Source organism: Opisthocomus hoazin, chromosome 13 (assembly GCF_030867145.1).
Source record: "Opisthocomus hoazin isolate bOpiHoa1 chromosome 13, bOpiHoa1.hap1, whole genome shotgun sequence".
Classification (NCBI taxonomy): domain Eukaryota; kingdom Metazoa; phylum Chordata; class Aves; order Opisthocomiformes; family Opisthocomidae; genus Opisthocomus; species Opisthocomus hoazin.
In genome coordinates this window covers 14,079,598-14,099,783 of record NC_134426.1, presented here as the reverse complement: position 1 = coordinate 14,099,783, position 20,186 = coordinate 14,079,598, and the positions used below count along the sequence as shown (strand labels likewise).

Genomic DNA, 20,186 nt, shown 5'->3' with positions numbered 1-20,186 from the left:
CGGCGCCGCGCGGTGGTCGCTGAGGGCGGGGCCCGGCGGAAGGCAGAAACGAGGCGCCGCGGGCGGCATGCTCTCCGCGAGCGTTTCCAGCTGCACTCGTGAGGAGGGGCCGGCGCTGAGACACCTCCCCTCCTCCCCCCCCCGTCCCGGGGCTGTGGTACCGGTCACCCTCCGGGGCCCCGGGCTGGGGAATGGCGCGGGTGGGCCGACAGGTGAGAAGGGGGGGAAGCGGCCGCAGCCCCTTCGGGTGTGCTGGCCCGAGGTCGGCAGCAGCGAGGGGCGTGCAGAGAGCCGGAGCGGGGCTGCGCGGAGCCGCCGGTGCAGTCACGGGGAGCCCGGCTCGGTGGGAGCTCGGGGAGCAGCGGAGCAGCGTCCAGCGCTGGCACCCAGCACCGCGGAGGGAAGGGGGCCCCTTGTCTACACACAGATCAGTATAAACTCCTAAGGCGTCCTAGTGATACAACAGGACAGGAGGAGCGGGGCTGTGGCACGGTCACGGCGGTCACCGCTGCAGCCCTGGCAAAGTGACCCTGGCAGCAGCCACACATCCGCGCTGCTCCGCGGACAGTCAGTGTCCTCCACAGCCCCCCACCAAGGCTGAGGGTCTCCCAGTGGAAGCCCTCCTCCTCCCAGGCCAACGTCTGGAGCAGCAAAGGGCCGCTGCTGTGAGCTATGTAAACACAGGAAATGCTGTCAGAGCAGTTCTACGTGATGGGGTCCAGGTTAATTAGGAGAGCGTGATCCTGTTCCAGGCTGGCTTGATGGCTTTTGGGATGCTACTGCTGGAAGAGCGTGGCCACGTTAAGAGTTTAGTGGCTGCTCTTGCCTGCAAAGAACATGGCAGGTGCTTTTATATTGATAGCAACTGAAGCTGGGGCTGCTGGAACTTGAGAGGAGCAAACTTTGTCACTTGTTGTGACAGGCATGTGTTGTGTCAGATGCTGAGCCTGGAAGGAAGCCAGGAATGGCAGAGGGAACCCTCTGTGTGGCTGCTGGAGGTAAGGGTGATGAAAGGGGAGCATGGAGGACACAAGCAGCCCCTCATCTGAAGGAATTTGAAGCAGGTGTACAGCTGAAGAAGTGCTGGCTGATCTGGCGTGGGTAGCCCTCCAGCACTTTCACCTGGACTGGATCGAACTTCCAGTAATCTCGGCCTCTCAGGAAATAGGCAAAACCTGTGGGTGAGACAGGATGGGTTAGGAGAGACCTGGCACAGCTCACAGCTCTTTCCTAGCATAACACTCTGCAGCACATGCAGTACAAAAAGAGAGCCTGGAAGAGGCAGGAGATGCTGGTAGCTTTAACTCACTTAAACCCAGGTTTTCAGCTTACACTGTTTCAGTTTTGATGGGAGAATAAGCAGGATTTTATTTTATATTCCTGGTGGGTTTAAATTTGCTCTACCCAGGTAGTGGCCTGGCCCTGAGATGGCAGAAGGCATTTAGGACCTGAACAGGGCCTATGACAGGGAGCTTGCTGTAGAGCATCTGTTACTGCGGGGAAGCTGTTCTGGGATTTAGGCTCTGGAAACAGTGGGGAGCCATTTCACCCCATTCTTTTTGGGGAGAGAGGCAGTTGCCGCACCTGCCATTCCAAGCACCCTGGCTGTCCCCAGTGTTTCTGTGGCACTGCCACGCTGTCTTCAGCATGGGGCACATCTGGTAGGACTAGGAAATACCAAAAGCAGACTGTTCATTCAGGACAGCTGCCTGGACTGAAGTGTGGGCAGTGTTTCTGCTGTCTGAAGCGTGGGAAGCATTTCTGCTGTCTTCTCATCACTTTGTTGGGAGCATTAACAGCTCGGTAGGACTCTGTGACCATTTCTTCGTCAGAAGTTTGAATTCTCTCTGTCAGACACTTAACTGTTGATTGGTGAAATAAATAATGATAAAACTTCTCACTTTTATGGGAGCAGCCTCCGTTCCCTACCCACTGGAGGGAGCTGCCCCTCTGTATACACTATATAGCATGTGCTATGGCTGGGAAATGTCCACTACTGCCAAGTGTCTAAATCTGCCCAGTTCTTCCAGCTGGGCAGTAGTATCAGCCTGAGCGGCCACCCCAGAGCAAGCCATGTCCCTGCTGTGCTGACCAAACTCATCCTGAAAAGCCGCGTCAATCTCCTGAGGGACACCACGCCAGTCAGCCATGGCCCGGGGGTAGATGTTGTCCACCTGGCGGGTGTGAGGGTTGAAGCGCCAGTAGTTGCCTCCACTGAAGATGTAGATCTTGTTCTTCTCAGCACCCCACACAAGAGCTGCCTGCACAGGGGATGCAGGGAGGCCCAGCTCCACAATTGGGGTGGGACCAGATACCCGTCTCTCGCCATCGTAAATCCAGTACTGAGAATCTGGTGAGGAGACAGAAAAGGCAGACAAGGGTTCAGAAGCTCTTTGGTGTCTGAAAATTTGGCAGTGAACTGCGCAACTGGAGCTTGTGCCTTGGCAGAGCTCCCAGGGAAAGCTGTATCTGAGAGGCAAAAACCCTACCAGTGTCAGGGACACTGTCACTGACGGGTGCGCAAAGTCCTGGCAGTGCAAGGAGTTGACTTCCCGCCTTGGTCCAACCTGGAGGGTGTCAGTGGTGGGACGAAGAGACCATTTTAGCAGCTGTCTTTTCTCTGTTTGTGGAAGTTATAATGATAGGCTTGGCTGGAGGGACCAGCCTCTACCTTGCAAACTCCGCGCGTGGAGGAGAATGTATGTGGGCATGCACAGGCATAAAGGGCGCGTGCAGCTGTGAAGGAGTAAGCTACAGAAACCAGGAAGAAGTTGCCAACCTGAAATAGAGACTGGAAGCATATTTCCAGATTAGATTAAAATGGGAATCTCTGTAATTAGCCTACGGCATGTAATACTTTCCCCTTATCTCATTCTAACTCATGGCAGGAGCCTGCCAATTTTAGCACTGTAAGTCCTTGTGTGCAGGTCAGGTACTAAGTAATCTGTTTATGCAGGAACACTGCCTGCAGAGCCGTGTGGTGTGCTTTCTGGTGCTCGGTCTCACGCTACGCAGACAGGGCGTGCGCACCCAGGGAAGCTGGGCACCAACGCCATTCTGCATCCCTGCTATTAAATTTACACTTGTAAAGAACATTAAGGAAAACAGTGGTTGTTGCTGGTCTTGAACTCCAGAGACAGCCAGGAGGAGGTTTGTCCCCCATGGGCGATTGGTTTTTAATCCCTGTGGTGGCAGGAGGTTGGCTCTGCACACACAGGCACCCTGTAGGCTCATTCATTCTGGGGTACTACAGAATCTCTGCATCCAGGTCTCTGAGGAGCAGAAAAGAGTCTGTCCATTCCCTGAGCAGGGCCTCAGGGGCACAGGCTCAGGAGTTTCACAACCTGTGAAAGCGTCTGGGGCTCTCTTCTGGCACAGTGCTTCCAATGACAGCTGGGGAGACAGAGCAAGTGTTTCCTTCCTGCTCCTCTGCCAACAGTATTGCCAGGGCAGAAGCTCAAAACAAATGTTTGTGTTCCAGAGAAGGAGAATGGGATAGCATGCATGTGTCTAAATTAAAAGTGACCCCTCCTTCTCTCTTTCCCCCTCAATATCTGCTAAAAAGTTTAAACTAAACAGAGAAGGAAACAAATAACAAGGATCACTGGATTGCTGAGGATGCCCAGAGTGTTTTTTCTGCCAGGAACTTGCTGGGTCCTAATACCCCTCAGTAAAGAAGATGCTTTTCTGAGCTGTCTGATCTCAGTCCAGCTCTTACCTTGGAAAAACCAGATATTGCCCAGAGGGTCCTCGAAGGTGGCATCGACAGAGCTGGGGATCCCCTGCCAGTGGCGGGAGGCCAGAGCTGGGTAGCCATCCTGCAGCTTTCCAGCTCGGAGCCGCCACACATATCGCGACTTGAAGAAGAACAGCTCCCCTCGGATGGTGGAGGCGGCGTCGAAAGCTGTGTCACAGGCGTCGGGCTGCACAGACTGCCAAAGCATGGCCGGTCAGGTGCTTGGACTCACGGGAAGTCCCCTCACCCAGGCTGGGTTAAATGGATGGGAAGTCCCTGTGTCCAGGCAACTGTCCTGCTTTCATGGGCACTTGCAGCCCAAAGATCCCCTCCCTGCACATCCCAGGCTGGCTGTCAGTGCCAGCCGCAGGGTCCCGACCTGCACTCAGCAGCATAGGTGGAAGACACAGACACCAAACCACATGTAAGCCTGCTGCTGGCCTCACGGTGAGGACAGTCCCTGCAGCTGGGAACAAGCTGTGGTGTTAGAGGAGGACGCAAAGCTGTTGACTCACCTCCATGTTGGTGATCTCATTTGTTTCAAGGTCCGGCTGGGGCAGCTCTGCTGGCTGAGTTGGGGTTGGGTCAGGATCCATTTTGGGTTTCCCGTAGAGGTATTGGATACCCTGCTTGTCATCCTCACTCAGACTTAGCGGGTAGCGGAAGATGTAGAAAGGAGACATCAGTGACTTGGAGACAGCTGTGTGCTGCAGGCCCAGGACGTGGCCAAACTCATGAGCAGCCACTTGCAGGAGGTCAGTGCCTGCGAAGGGAAAAGATGGGAGATGATTTTGCCTGCTTGTGTGGAGGATGCCTGCCTCATAGGCTCACTTCTAGCAATTATCAGCCACTGACAATGCACTGAGGCGTGTTGTATGAGCCTAACGCGAGGAAAGAGAAATCTGCCTCGACTACAGCACTCGCAGTTTGTTGTTCCCAGGGTTTTCCTGGAGCACTGTGAGTGAATTCATACACTCAGCTGTATGAATGCCCATGCCTGGGCATGCTGGTAATTTGTAATTCTGTCACCAGGGGCTTCTGTACCCCATCACTTATCAGAAAGAAAAGGGTTTTTCTGTGTGATTTTGGATAGAAGAAATTTGTACAGAGAAAGCAGTCTGGCCCAGAGAAGTAGGTGTCGGGGTGGTAAGGTTGCTTTTTTGTTGACCTAGCCTTGCAGCAGTTGTTGGCTACAGCTGTAGCGCATCAGGTCCCATTTAGATCATGTTCACTGTGGAAGGTACCTGCATCAGTGAGGATTAAAACTTGCTAATGACCCTTGTCACACAGACAGCAGAGGGAGATCATTTATTGCTTGTGTGTGGACTGTAGCAAAGAGGTGACATTTAGAAATAAATCCATTAAAAAATATGCAGTGTCAAGGCCTGGGCTTGCTTCACCAGACTCAAGTAGATTTATAGGAGATCATGTTTTAGGAATACATGACGTTAGAGCTTCTAGAAAAGAAGAGGTGGAAAGGTGGAATTCAGTATGCAAAAATGTGTGATTTGGTAGGGGTTGTTTAGCTTCCAGTGGATCTGTTTTGAAGTTCATACACTTCAGGGAAAGCTGGAAGAGGCACATTAAGCCACAAAGCTTGTGAGTTGGTCTTCTTGTTGACAAGTCCCAATGTATTCATTCACTCGCCTTCAGCCAGAAATCCTCTGAGTTGCAGCCCAAGTGACGAGAAAGGCAGGGATGTGAGTCAGCCAGCCTCACTGCTCCAAACAGGATTTCCCTGCTGGCTCCAGGCGAATGGGTCACTTCTCAGCACCAGGATGGGATGCAACAGCGGGGACACAGCTAGGAGGAATGCCTGGGAAGGGCGGAGGGGAAGGTGAGCCCTTGTCTTCCTCCGCTGGTCAGCTTTAGGTAGAAATGATGAATTTGCACGGCACTGACCCAATTAAATGAACACATCTAGGTCAGCTGAGAAAGTGGGATTTCTGTGTCAGTGATTTATTACAAACTTTCAGACACTTCTGATTAGTTTGGCAGGCTCCTCACTTGATGCTTTCCAGTGTTGGCAGATCGGTTGTGCCGTTGTCAGATTCTCCAGGGGAGGTGAACAACAGCCCTCTTGAAGGAGCTGTGCTGGGGAGCATCACTGTGTTCCTCGCAGAAGGTGCTCCACGTGGAGTCCTGCTTCCTCCATGGCTCTGGGGTGACCCCAGGGCACACCTTAGCCCTCCTCGTACTTCTGCTCTCCTGTCTGTAAAATGAGGCTAAGGATTTCCCCGTCTCGCTACGAGATGAGACAAGGATTTATCCATGTTTGTATCATAAAGCTCTTTTCAGCATATTAAATGGCAATTGGCTGCCAAGAGCCTTTATGACATTTACTTATGGAAGACGTAGACGGGAAAACAAGGCCATGGAATAGGGCTGGATTCCAATGGGAACTGGCATCCGTTTTCAGTTCCTCATTTTCCTCCAATACTGTCTTTGTCGGAGAATGTAGGAAATTCTTCAACAATACAGGCAGCCCAACAGAGGGTTAAAAACGGCAGAGCTCACCCTTCCCTAAGGAGCAGAAATGCTTCTGCAGAAAGATCTGGTGCTCCGTGGTTCTTGTTTTGGGTCAGCATGAACAGGGTCAGAGACATAGCAGTCCTATGCCCCACGCAGAGACTCAAGCTGGCATACAACTGGCAATAAAGTCGACTTTGGGGGACCCCATCTGAGCCCTGAACACCGATGTGGACAAAAAGTTTGTGAAGCCCCAGAGAGGCAGGTGTTTAACTTGGACTTTGTGATTGTGTCTTTGTCTCTGTAGGTACACTGGGAAGGAGGAGGAGGGGTTGACCTGGGTTAATTTTGGTGGGTCTTGTAGAAACTGGTGCTTTGGGCACTGATCCAGATGGTCCCAGGCGGTACTGCAGTATCTCATGAGATACTGTGACACTAGACCCTGACTGCCCAAGCAGAGAGCTACCCGATTGGATCTATTTTTATTAGACCAAAAAAAAAAAAAAAAAGAAAGAAAGAAGAAAAAGAGTCTTGACTCGATGTGATGTTGTTTATGGTCAGAGCATTCCCAGGCCACAGGGGCAGAGCTGGAGCCTGGGTGGTTTCCCTTTATGGAGTTGTTCAAAGAGAAAATACTTTGCGGGCAGGCGGTGAACAGTGCATGCAGCAACTGAGGCTGAGGCTGTCCTTTCGAAGGCAGCTGTGTCCGCCGGTGCCTGAGCCTCAGTTTTCCTTCATCCCTTCCCTGTTTTATTTCTAATGGCTTCTGCCAATGCTGGGTGCAGTTCCCAAGTGGCAGGGCGCGTGGCTGGGCAGAGGAGCCATCTCTCAGATGTGTCCCTCTTGCTCCCCCCACACGGGGGAAGCCCACTGGGAAACCAGGCTCCTGGTGCTGGACACAGGCTTTGCTGTGGTTGAAGGGTGACGAGAAAAGTGGTAGGAGATAACAATGCACACCATAAAAATCACAGAATGGTAGAATCATAGAATGGTTTGGGTTGGAAGGGACCTTAAAGATCATGTAGTTCCAACCCCCTGCCATGGGCAGGGACACCTTCCACCAGACCAGGTTGCTCAAAGCCCCGTCCAACCTGGCCTTGAACACTTTCAGGGAGGGGGCAGCCACAGCTTCTCTGAGCAACCAGTGCCTCACCACCCTCATAGTAAAGAATTTCTTTCTTATATCTAATCTAAATCTACCCTCTTTTAGTTTAACGCCATTACCTCGTCATATGGAAAATGATTGCTGCCTCCGAGTTTTACAGGGTCCCTGTGCACACCACAATCAAACCATTTCGAAGTGCCCTGAAAAGCACCCTGGAGCGTCCACAGCTCCCCCTGAAACAGTACCATACCCAGGTTGTTCCCAATTGTCCAGGTCTCATCATAGTCAAAATGGACATCTCCCTCCCGGTGTGTCTTGGGGAAGAACGCGTGCGCGAGGATCCCTCCAGGCCCATCGAAAGGCAAGTTATCTCCATGCCAGTACCTGGAGGGAAGACACATTGCACATCAGACAAACGGCCATGTACCTCCAGTGAACAGCAACATAAGGCCAAAGGCAGGGAGCCACTACAAGGGGACAGCAGCTCTCCCATCCCAAGTTCATCCCACCAGTCCAGATCAACTGTTTTGAGCCCTTCAGATTGCCACAAACTCAGTTCTGCGCTGGGCCACTGAGGAAGTAGAGCTTGGTCACACCAAGCCCTGGGGAGCTCATATGCTTTCTCAGGGATGTTTCTCTCCTCCCCCTCTTCAGCTTCCAGCCCAAAGCTGACCATGGAGCCTAAAGTATTAAGGCAGTGACTGCTCGAGCCAAGATTAAGATGATATAGCTGAGTGGCGGGGGGATGCAGCAGGGCAGCCAGCAGCACACCCAGCCAAACCCTCAGGTTCTCACTCAAGCCAAGCCCCCTGTTGACTAGTGAAGGAAACCCATGAGAGATGTGGCCACTTTAGAAAGCTGAGGGAGGCACAGGCAAATACACAGCATTTACATCGCATCACTGCTTGGATGGTTTCCACTGCCTTTCTTAGTTTTGTGCAAACATGCAACAGAGGGAAGTCTTTGCCCCTGTGCGTATTTTGCCAAAAGTGAATTTCAGGCCAGGAGCCAAGATTCATTTAACGCAGAAAGTATATTTGTCTTTGGGCAGACAGTTACATCGTTCAGTCAAGGGACAGAATGGAGGACCTGAAGATGGAAAGTCAAAACAAACGCTTAGGAAAACAGCCTGTGGGCAGAGAAATGTAAACCTACCAGGGAAATTAATGAACAATCAGTAACGGAACTGTGCACAGCCAGCATGGAACAGCTGCACTTACACCAAGCAGCCCACAACTGACAAAAAAAAAAAAAATCCCAGTGTCTGAAAGCAGACATATGAGCCTCCACTTAACTGCCTGAGTTGTATATTTGTAGCTCTCTGCTCTGGTTAGAGGCTTAGGGTCTTGCCTGCAAGGCTGCTGCTCTGTCTGGGAGGAGGGTGCTGCTGCCCACCCTGCTCACCTTGTGAAATCGATGACAATGTCAGCCCGGCCCTCCTGCACCTCAGTGAAGGTCAGCGGGGTCACGTCGCTCCAGACTTTCAAAGCTTCCTCGATGGTCCTTCTCACTTTATCTTTTACAAGTTGCCACGGGAACCTGATAATTCTGAAAAGCAACAGACACTGGGTGAGGAGAGCATCAGCCGCTGTCTCATCGACACTGCTGTCATGAAGACACTGGCTATAGGATTAACGTCACTAGGACTGCGGCTCTCTCTCAACACCAGAACATCTCCAATTCCTACAAGCACGGCCCTGGCACCTTCTTCCAAAGGCGTGGGCAGGAGGTAAAAGCCATCAGTGTTGAAACCCTCTGGCTGATGGGCCCAGACAGAGGTAAGCTCTCCAGAGAGCTTTGCAGATCTGTGTTTTTCTGCAGTGAAGTGATGTGGCATTTCCTAGGTCTGTCCCCCGTGAGTCCAACCCCACAGCGGTGCCTGGGAGTGGTGTGATGTGATTTCTCCACCTCGATCTCTGTATTTTTTGCTCCTGGAAAGCTGGGCTCGCTCATAGCTGCTGCTGCCTCTTCTGCTCTCCTATAACATAAGCAGACTGTAAGGTCTGCCACAGAGTGAGCTTTCTTTCCCTTCCGTTAACAGTGTTGGTGTGTGTTTGTCTGTGCTGTGTTTCTTTTTAACAAAAAAAAAAAAAAGAAGCCTTTCTGTCGTCTATCACCTCCTAATGCTGTAAGGAACTGTCTCCTGCACTTAACTAAACAAAAGATGATTTACGTGCTGTCTAAATCTATATGAGTGTGCTCACCTCTCCACCCGTGCCCCTGTGGGCAGCTGGGGAGGCAGCACAACCCTCCCGCAACCCTGCTGAGCAGAGTTGCAATTGAGAATGTGTGGGGTGACTTGGGCAAAACTTCACACTGAAGTCATGTTTATGGGAACATCAATAACAGCTGAGTAAAAAGGTCTTTTCAAAATAAACTGTGAAGTGAGCCTGCAGCAGGGTGGCTGGGGAGGAGCAAAGGCATAGCAGGGGAGGGCTGGTGGTAGAGGCTCGGCTTGGCATGTGTCAGGGGTTTGATGTAAGGAAGTGGATGTGTGCACATGGGGGTGTTGATGCGGGACTGACTGAGGGGCGACACAACAGCTGGGCAGAATGTGTTTGGGCAGGGCAGCTATGTTCATGGCAGCGTGTGCGTGAGGGGATGTGGAGGTGCTGGGTATGACCCTGCGGGTGGTTCAGCATGTGGCTCCCCTGTCCCCAGCTGCCCCTACCCAGGGCTGGCCTCTAGCTTCTGTGATCACGTCACAGCATGCCGCGCTCCAGGGAACATCAGACTGAAAGGTCTGGGGAGGGAGAAGCAAAGCAGTCTGACTCCCATTTCGGGCCTCTCTTACTTGTAGGTGAGATCAGTCTTGTCCCAGCGTCCACCGGAGAGGACAAACCGCTTCTGCCGGTTCCGCCCGTTCTGGCCGTCTGGCGACGCCGGGAGGTCCGGCACACCGCACCGGGGTGGGTTCCAGCGTGTTGCCTGCTCATCCGCGCCCATGGGGAAGCCCTTGGCAGGCATGCCAGTCCCCACAGCATTCACCAAGGAAGACAGCCAAGGACTCTGCTCCTTCCAGGTGTGATGCTTTCGAGACATGTCCTAAAAGGGAAAAGCAAAGCCATGACTTCAGGGTCTGGGAAGAGAGATCCTGCTGCAGAGTGGTGAACATCTGCCCACAGCAGCACTTCAGCGGTGAGTTCCATCTCTGCCTGGGGCTGTTCCCCAGCTGCTAGAGCACAAACCACTCCCCACAAACATCCTCCATTCCCTGGACTCTGCTGCTGCCAGGCCGGGGCACACCTGGGAGGCACCGTGTCATGCCATGGCACCTCCTAAGCGCTGGGCTATTTTTGTTCCATTTTTCCTTGGCAGCTGGCCGGCAGGAAACACTTTTGCAAACTGTGGATGAGAACCAGACCCTTCAAGAACAAAACAAATCACTAGGGAGTAAATTCTCCTCCTTTGCCCTGCATCCTTTATTCCTTCCTGGCCCCGGGTAGAGGTGATCTTCATGGGAGGAAGCCTTTAGTCCCTGACACACAGTTGTGCTCCCCATTGTTTCTACCATGGTGTCCCCTTGCTGTCCTGGCTTGGTGAACAGGCTCTCAGCATGGCTAGGGGATAGTGCAAGCTCGAGAGGAGGACACAAGGATCTGGGGGATGACTTAGAGCCCAGCCCATGAGGCAGAGAGCAGCAGTGACTGTCCCTGCAGCACCTGTCACTGCCTGAGGTCACTGATTCTGCAGAGGGATGGACAGGACCATACCCCCTTGCCTCACTGTGCCTGTGACTCTGGGGATGAGATCACCTGGGCTTTTCCACACTTAGTTGGAATAGCATGGTTCCTCTTGGCAACATTAATTAGTGCTAATTAGCTGACTTCCACTGGTTTCCCACCTGACAGCAGGACTATGGGGCCACCATGAAACATGACCCAAGCGTAATCCCCAGCCTACTGTGAGGCATGTGGGGTGAGAGGCACTCGGTCCCTGCATCACCCGTGCTGTGCAAGCCAGAGGTCCAAACACAGAACGTTTTGCCTGATTGCATGCAGGAAAATTTAAAGGTGTTTGAGCAGCAGGAGGAGCTGAGATGCAGCAGTGATGCATCTCTACTCAGACAGGCAGGCTCTGTCCCACAGGGCTCCAGAGTGAAGACCTGGAGGTCCCCTTCCTTCCCCTGCAAAGAGCTGCCTTCTTCCAGGCCAGCTCTCCTGGCTGCCCTGCCAGGGACACGAAGGTCAGGCGGGCATGATGCCAGGGCTGCCATGATGCCGTGTGATCCGCGTGCTGCCGCCGCTCTGTTCCCTACAATGAGCCCATTCATGTGGGCTGGAATGAAGCGTGAAGCCCTTGGCATTAATTCCACTACCGAGCTCCAAACTCTGTAATGGCCCTGTGCCTGTGAGCGATGCACAGATGGACACAGGAGCCTGGGAGGTCACACAAGGTGCTGTTTAGGTGTCCAGCTCTTCATGTGTCTGTCACCGCTCCAGTTTGCTGGCTTGTACGCCCCAGCCAGCGAGACACCGTTGGTGGCTTGGCACCTGACAGCCTTTGCCTTAGAAGCCATCAACCCAATCCTGGTGTCCCACGCACTTTCACACACCACAGGAACTGCACCATCAACACAGGCAAACAGAGAAAGACATTTTACATCCTGAACAGCAAAGCCTACCCAATCCACCAGCGTGGCACTGGGAATCCATCCAGTGCTTTAGTGGAAGGAGGGTGTACAGGCTGGCCTGTCCCAGGGGAGTCTGCACGGGTCTGCTCCTGCCGAACGCTGGAGCCCTGCCAGGTTGGAGCTACCTGTCTCTCTAAGGGGAGCTCTCTAAAAGCTGCCTGGCACCCTGCCTGGGCTGGCAGCTAGTGCCTGCAAAGGACAGCTGGCAGAAGGAGCTGATAAGTTTCGTATCCTGGCCAACATCTTACTTCCAGCCCCGATGAGATCCTCTGCCAAGCACATAATGGCAGCTGTGTCACCAAAGCCCAGCCTGGAGAGCCACTCGGCTCCTTGCTCCTGAGTGCATGCAAGAGCACCCACTGCCACCAGAGACAGGTCCTGCTGCCCAAGGACATGGGGTGATGAATGTGTCTGGTTCCCCAGGATGAGGAGCTGCAGGACAGCTCCAAGGCACATGGGGAGAGTGGAGATGGACCCTGGGGAGCACCGTCACTGTAGAGCTGGGAGCACTGGGAAGCCCTCAGGAATTGCCCAGGTAAGTGAGAAGGCTGAGGCTGACACAGATGGGCTTACTCCTGTTTTTTTTTTGCTTGGCTATGCTAAGCACATCCACCCAGTGTCCCAGGAAGGCTGGTCATTTTCTTCCTGGCTGGGGGCACTGACATAAACTGAAGATTATCACTCTCATCAGAGCAGGAGCAGAGAGGAGGAACTGCCTGCTCACTTCTTCCTCCGAGGGATCCCATGTTCAGAGGAGGCAGACCAGAGGTAGGTTTTCTCTCTCCTCTTTGGTTAGCTCAAAACCACTGCCACAAATCCTAGCTTCCAGCCATCGAAACCTCACCTTGCCTAAGGCAGAACCCTCCCTGCTCCTGCCTGCCTGTCCTCTGCAGTGACCCAGCCCTGGGAGGGGACACAGCCTGGCCCTGTGAACAGCTCTGAGTGGAGGCAGGAGGCGAGACCTGCCCTGCTGCCCCGTGTGCTCGCTGTGCCCCTAAACAAACAGTGAGTCTCTCCCTGTCATCACTGCACCAACATTAGCACCACGGCAGGAAAGGGCTGGAAAATGCCACTGCAGGCGCAGCCAGCAAGGGGAAATGTGATGGGCAGAAACCACTTACCAAACAATGCTCAGGAGACACGTCAGGCTGGAGATTTTGGTCTCCTTGGCTGGACACACCTCGCTCAAGGCACTTCCCAAGGCTTAGATAATGCATCCTCTCGCTTAAGGTTGCATCTTTCCCACCCAGCGCTGAAGCCACCTTCTCCTGTAGAGATCCTGCTTTACTCTCCTAAGCTGTGGTATAATGCCCCAAGTGTAACCTTAGGGGTTTGCTTAGGGCTGTGCTGCTGCTGAAGCTAGTGCAAAGCTGTGCAGAGAGGATGAGGGCACTGGCTGCTAGGTAACTGCCAAAGCATCCCCACTCCTCCCATCCCACCACTGGAGGGGAAAGGATTACCGAAGACCAAATGCAAAGGAAAGTCCCTACAACCTGAAGCAGGCGTCCAGACCACCTGAGTGCAGAGATGGATCTGAGCCTCTGGCTAAGGCTGTGTGCAGCCACTTGCAAGGCCCATCACACTATAACCCTCAGCTGGGGTGGCCGCTGTGCATTGGAACAGACAGCTTTTAGCCAAGGGAAGAGGCCAGGGCTTTGCAATAGAGACTGAGCAGCAAAATGTCTGCACAACATGAGCACAGACGGGTGCCAGGCCTGAAACCAATGGTCAAGGACAGCAGAGGAGCAAAGCTATATACAAAGAGGGCTGTGCTGAAGTCTGGTCCATTGCAAAGAAAGTGCCTCTTCCTAGAAGCCTTGTGACCAAAAGGCTGAGAGGGAACAGGAGGGAAAGGACAGAAACCACAGCAGAGGTATGGACTGCCCACCTGGTTCCTCACAGCTTTATCAGCCCTCAAGTGCTGCGATACAACAGCCATCACCTCTGGGTCTGCTGGGGCCAGATGAACACCAGCCAAGCTTCCCAGGAAGCGTCCCAGCCATCCCGAGGAGCCAAGAACATCTTTAACCTCATTGCGTTGGGCAGCACTCGCCCTCCAGAGCCTCCCAGGAGGAGAAGCAGCTGGAGCAGCACAGCTACAGTGGAGTATCAGCAACACTGTGTATAAAGAACCCCAAGAGTGAGACCAGTGCCTGGTATTGCCTGGGTCCATCCTCTGCTGCCTGCCCTGAACTTAAACTTGTCTTGTCAGTCATGTATCTAATTACCTGGGCTCCTGCTTGCTCCTCAGCATGGACATGAAAGGAGAGCCCCCTCCCCGTCAGATGGGAGTGACTGGACAAGTTACAACACAAATCCCATCAGTCTTGGATACCTGCCCTGTCATTGGGGGCTGTTTCCTCTTCTGCTAGGAGATGAGCTCATGGATTTTCTCCCCACCTCCCTGTCCCTTCTGCTGCTGCTTTTCCGTTTCTCCCTGCTTCCTCCTTCTGTTACTCAGAGTGTTTGGTGAGGCTCTGGTGGTTGCTGCCTCTTTGGCTAGTAGCGTGATCCTCCTCCCAGCTATAAGCCTGCATCTTGGAGCAATCCTGCCCCCAGTTCAGCGCATGGGGAAGGAGAGCAGAGATGTTTTCTCCTACAATTCTCATGTATGACAGTTCTCTCACCCCATTTCTATCCACTGTTGGGTGGCTGTGCCCCCAAGGGGCTCTGCACCCCCTTAACAGGCTGCAGCAATGTTCCTGCCTGAGATCAGCATTGTTGTCCTGATTCACAGAGTACCATGGCCAGCCTGCATGATTTCCAGGGGTCGGATTTGAAAGTGCAGCTGCAGCTGATGGTTAGTGGCAAAACTGGAGCCAGCTCCACTCTAGTCAGGTTGTGTCCCAGAAGCAGACTGGCCTCAGAAGGTGCTAATGCTGCAGCCAAAATTTCATAGCAGAAACAGATCATGTTTGTGGTCTCGTCAGACCCTGAGCTAACTGTGCTCCTGGTTGACGCGCTCTTAGTGGAAACAATGGAAACTCGGTGGAAACAATGGCTAGGCAAAGCCACAAGATTTAGTGATCCTACCTTCCCCAGAACAAGGCAGAGTCTCCCAACCCCTCTAACTAACAATTCTTTGCTTATATAAAATACTTCTGGTACAGGACTAGGTCCTTCATGCTGGGCTGCAGCTCGGTCCTGCTGCAGACAGAGCCAGGGGGAACGCAAAGGCTGAGGCCAATCTTTGGCCAAATGAAGCCAAACGGGAGGTGCCACAGTGCCTGGCCATGCATACACAGTTGGAGGTTCCTCTCCGCTCACTTCCCATACTCCGTGGCACCATCAAGCACTACCTCCTGGGGCCTGACAGTTTGTTTCCGGATTATTTGGTGGTAGTTGTTGTTGGCAACGAAGAAAGGACAATGTTTATTTTTCCTAAGCAACACGGAACATGAAACATTATGGACTGCAAATGTTTATGCCCACAGACAGAATGAGGAGACCCAGGCTCTGGTGTAACAAGAGAAAGCAAATGAATAAACACTGCAGGACTATTTTTATTATCAGACACTTCAATTATGTGACAGTTTGTGAGTCTAGTCCATCAACAACACTGCAGCCAAGCTGCTGGTGTCACCCAAGCAACAGTTTGCCAGAAACAGGAGTACTCACAAAGCAAACAAGCCCCAGGATGCTGGGATAGCAAAAGGTTTCGAGAGCCCTTAATCTGATGACCTAGAAATCCCCTTGAAGCCAAGAAGCGGGTCTAGGATGCAGCACACTCCAGGCAGAGGAGGAAAGCAGTTGAGATGTTTTGTTCACTGTGCAATTACATCGAAGTTAAGGTGAGCAATAAGCTATCAGTGCCAAGCCCCGGGACAACAGCCAGGACGTCTCCCACTGGGCACAGCCCCGTGGCACAATGCAGCCCTCTCCAGAGCTCCGGGGGGGGGGGGGGGAATATGTTCTACCCTTAGGGAGTGTATGCTGCTCAGATGTGCAGGGATTTCCAAACCCCCAAGACAACCATTGTGCCTCTGCCTAATCTCCTGGAGATGTAGGGGGGGGTGGGGGGGGTGGGGGGGGGTGGTGTAGGTCTGCTGTGCTAATTTTCACAGAGCCACTTTTGTGAGCTGGTGATGCCGCTCTCCTGCCCAAATCCCACTAAGAAGAGGAGGTCTGGTTGCCTGTCTCTTCTTGTGGGTCTCATCTGCATCAGGATCTCAGTGAACCTCTAAAAACATGTCTGCAGCCCTCAGTGAACCCCTGAAGCGCTCCACTTCTCATTTTGCCTGACAACTATGTGCAGACTCAGCAGTGCTTCCATTCACATTACAGGCTGAGCCATTTCCCGTGTAAGAACATCCAGGAACCCTTCATTTACCTGTCTGTGTATCTGAGATTAGTAGGAAATTGCTGACACCATCTCTGGTGTGAAACCTCTCTGCAGGACAATTTTTCCACGCTTTTTTAAACAAGACCTGCGCAGTGCACCCTGCATCTGCGGAGCCCCCGGGGTTATGGTGCCAGGGCAGGATATGCACGGGGAAAGCAGGCAAAGTGCAGGCTGAGCTGGAGCGGGGGATCCTCCTCAAAGTGCTTCTCTCCTCCCTGTTCCCTTCTCCCTCCCCAGTCCGCTTTGTCAGCTGCACACCCCAAGTCTTGCCACACTGCCGGGCGTGCATTTGTGTTGCATGTGAAAGCACAAACACAACAAACGCTGGAGAATAACTGCTTACCTGTGTCTTGAGTCTCTCCCAGAGCAGAGGATAAACATGCCTAAAATTACCCCAGCAGTCACTGCAGTATTTAAATACCAAACCAAACAGTGCAAATCAAACCCTTCCTGCGGCAGCTGCCTGAGCCCTGACCGAGGCAGCAGCCTCCCCAGCTCCTGGGCTGCGGGGAAGACAGCACCATGCTTCCAGGGGGGAACCTGCTGGGTTCGGGGCGAGAGCTGCAAGATACAGCTCTGGAGAGATTACGCTGGGAGCTGAGAGAGTGCCCGCCACTTCTCCACGGAGAGAGACTTTCCCAGCAAATGGACTGACTTTGATTTCCCAGGGGAGCCAGAAGCAATGCAGGAATTCAGTGTCTGCGTGTGCACTGCCCCGAGGACTGCAGATCTTTTGTTCTCAAGTTTTACAGTGGACACCAGACACAGCCTATATTCTGCTCTCAGTTTTCTCTTTCTTTCTTTAGGTGCTAATGCAAAAGTGAAGGAGATCTGCAAGGTTTGCTACAAAGGACACAGCTCCTTCTGCAACTCGCCCAGTGTAGCCTGCTTTAAAATGAATCTGAGCACTTGATGCCCTCCCCCCTCAGTTACTGTTGTTGTGACTTGTTACTGGAGCACCGAATAGCCATGGTGCAGCATCCTGCGGTGCCTAGCACAGTCCTTGCCCACCCATCTACTGGCACTGCTTGAGGAAGTCACCATCATCTGTCTGGTAGGAGTGTGAGTCTCTTTTCTCAGCTCAGCCCCTTGGCTCCTTCCTCATTCATCATCCAACAGCAAAAGGTGCCCAAACAAGAAATTAGCTGCTGTTAGACACAGGGAAACGTCTCTTTGTGCGGAGAGACTCAAAGTAGCTAGAGAAGTGAACATGCAAGGGCATGGTAGAGCTCTCTAGTAAGAGAGGGTATAGAAGGGCCGAGGCCAGAAATGCATGCATGGGCCACTGTCAGCCCAGCAATCCCACTTCAGCTGTTCTGCACTGACATGCACACCTCAGCTGGGAGAGGAATGGGGTGCACTGCTGTCAATTTACGTTGTACATAAGAGCAACCACCATGATGCTGGCTTTACCTGAAAGGCCGTAGAAATGGTGCACTGCTGTCAATTTACATTGTACATAAGAGCAACCACCATGATGCTGGCTTTACCTGAAAGGCCGTAGAATAATCTTCAGAAGCCTTGATACCAGACGAAGAGCCCAAAAGGGCAGCTATTTGGGACAGAGGACTGCTATTTGAAAGGATAGGAAATCATCTGTCTGTTTCCAACCCCAAACCAATGCAGCCACCATCTCTGCAAAGACTGAGTGAAATACATTGATCTGAAACCCCGAGCTCCGTGTGGCTGGTCAAACACACAAGCATGAGTTGTTCCTGAACAAAACATACATGTAGGAGCATTGCCTGGAGTTACTCCAGCCAAGAGGCAAGTATTAGCACTCACGACGCAAAGCATTAGCCCGCGATGAGGAAGAAACTGTCTCTGGGCAGCAGCCTGGCAACTGGAGGGACCTCCTTCAGGAGTGCAGTGGTGGATGAGATGGACCAGAAGTCTGAGCAGACCCAGGACCCTGCATTAACTCAGTGGTCCCCCAGCAGTTTGGTGTATTGCCTCTGTGGAAGGGGTACTGCCCAAGGCAGATGAGCCCCAACAACCTCTGCAGTCAGTCAGCAGCTGCGAGCACCAGTAAAAGGAGATGAACAGTGCACATCGCAGCTGGACCAGACCCAAGTTCAAACGGTGTGAAACCCAGGCTGGCACTCCCTTCCCGCACAGGTCCTTGCTGGCAGCAAGACCAGGACCAGAGGCTGTGCAGGTCCCTCCAGGAGCAGCAGCTTCACAGCTTGCACACGGCAGAGTGTGAGGCACTCACCAGCCCAGCCAACATCCTCGCAGGAACCAGCGGTCTCCAGCTTTAGGCAGGTCCCTCCCAGCCCACCATCTGCTGCATTGAGATGGAGATAAAACCCGTGGAGTGGTGTCATAACTTGGGTGCAGAGTGCCACTGCCCAAGTGCTTGGCCTCACCTTCCTCAGAGGCAGAGCAGAGCCAAGCGCAGTGACATTTTGTTTGGAATAATATAAGCACTTTGGGGGCCAAGGCTGCTCTGTGCCAAGTCCCAGCCCACAGCATATTTAGCAGCCAAGTTAGAAAGTACTCAGATGACAGAGCTGATAATAAAACCATCGACAGAACCTGAACTAATCCCCTTGGGCTGCTACCGGGCATTTGCTCTGTCGTTATTTCGTGGCACACTAGCGAAGCGCATGTATATAATAACCCAACTGCACACACACAGATTCCCAGCACAAATAGCTCTCTGTCTTCTCCCATCCCACGAACCCCTCGCACGCCGTTGCTCTTCTCTGGCAGCGGCAATCTCTGCTGCTCGCAGCTCCATCCCAGGTGCTGGGATCTGGCAGGCATGTGCAGGAAGAAAGAGCCTTGCTGCTCCCCTCCTGCCTGCGCGTTTGATCCATCTCTTTAGTCTCGTCTCCCGGTAACACTTCTCAGAGTTGGCAGCGCAGCACGCGGGGGGTGTTATTAGCAGGCAGCGAGTGCTCTGCTGCCTTTAAAGGCAGGGGGGGATCCCGCGTCCTCTGGTAAACCTCCCTTGTCCCGTGCCTTGTTTCTCTGTGCTCGCTCCGCAGCAGGGAGCGCGCCTCTGGCAACTCCCCTGACACGCCAAGAGCAGCCCGCGGAGCTGGGGTGCCCACCCAGGGGGCACCGCTGGAGCATCGCCGGGGCTGGAGCAGCCCTTCCCCTGCCCGGGGACTCCCGGCAGCGCATCCCGGGGACCGCTCGAGTGGATGAACGGGGGCGGGAGGGGGAACACACGACACCGGCTCATCCCGCTCAGCAGAGGGTCTGCCGGGGAGATGCTCCACTCGGGGCAGCACCGGAGAGCCGCGGGGCGAGGGGCGTCTGGGATCTGGGAAGAAACGGGTGGTCGCGACTCACCGGCTTGGGTCGGCGGGCGGGCGCGGCGGGCGCGCAGTGCAGCAAGGCGGCGGCCAGCAGCGCGGCGGCGGGCAGCGGCGGACGGGCCATGCCGGGCGGCGGAGCGGGCTCGGACATGGGGCGGAGAGGATGGGGCCGGCGGGGTGGGGGGGGGAGGTTGTCCCCACTGAGCTTTTTATCCCCCCCCGGGGCCGCCTGCCCTCCTCCTGCACCTCCTCCTGCCTTTTGTTCTTTCCAAGCTTTACGGGCCGTGGGGACACGGCCCGGCGGCATCGCGGAAGGGGGTGTCCCCCCCGGCCCGGCCCGCCCCGCCCCGACGGGGGCGGTGAGGCGGAGCGGGGCGGGGCGGGCCGGGCCGGGCCGGGCGGGACCCCCCCTCCTGCGCTTGCCCGGCCCCTAGCCTCTGTACAGCGGGTCCCCCCGCCGGAGCCGGCTGCGGAGGGCTCTGGGGCCATGCAGGGCTCCCCGGGGGTGGTGGTCTGCCTCGCCGCCCCGGGTTTTGGCATCTGCAGGTTTAGGAGCAGCTGCTGGAGTCACCTCGGCTCGGTGTCAATGCTTCCAGTCCTGCAACTGGTTTCTGTCTGAATTGGGATCAGTT

At 53.9% G+C, this 20,186-nt stretch overlaps 1 protein-coding gene across 3 annotated transcripts; it reads right to left on the bottom strand.

Moving 5' to 3' along the window:
* Nucleotides 1-12: 12 nt before the first annotated feature.
* On the bottom strand, nt 13-19,888 carry MMP11 (matrix metallopeptidase 11). 3 transcript variants are annotated; one of them, XM_075434930.1, is made up of 8 exons: nt 19,589-19,888; nt 10,105-10,355; nt 8,715-8,858; nt 7,561-7,694; nt 4,252-4,499; nt 3,719-3,932; nt 2,093-2,350; nt 13-1,175 (listed from the first exon to the last, which is right to left on the bottom strand). In XM_075434930.1, the coding sequence occupies exons 1-8, from the start codon at nt 19,859-19,861 to the stop codon at nt 1,042-1,044; spliced, it is 1,656 nt and encodes a 551-aa protein (XP_075291045.1). In that variant the 5' UTR covers nt 19,862-19,888; the 3' UTR covers nt 13-1,041. The 3 variants fall into 3 exon arrangements, with proteins under 3 accessions (XP_075291045.1, XP_075291047.1, XP_075291046.1); XM_075434932.1 differs by lacking the exon at nt 3,719-3,932 and having other exon boundaries at nt 1,075-1,175; XM_075434931.1 differs by lacking the exons at nt 13-1,175; nt 3,719-3,932 and having other exon boundaries at nt 1,322-2,350.
* Nucleotides 19,889-20,186: the final 298 nt, after the last annotated feature.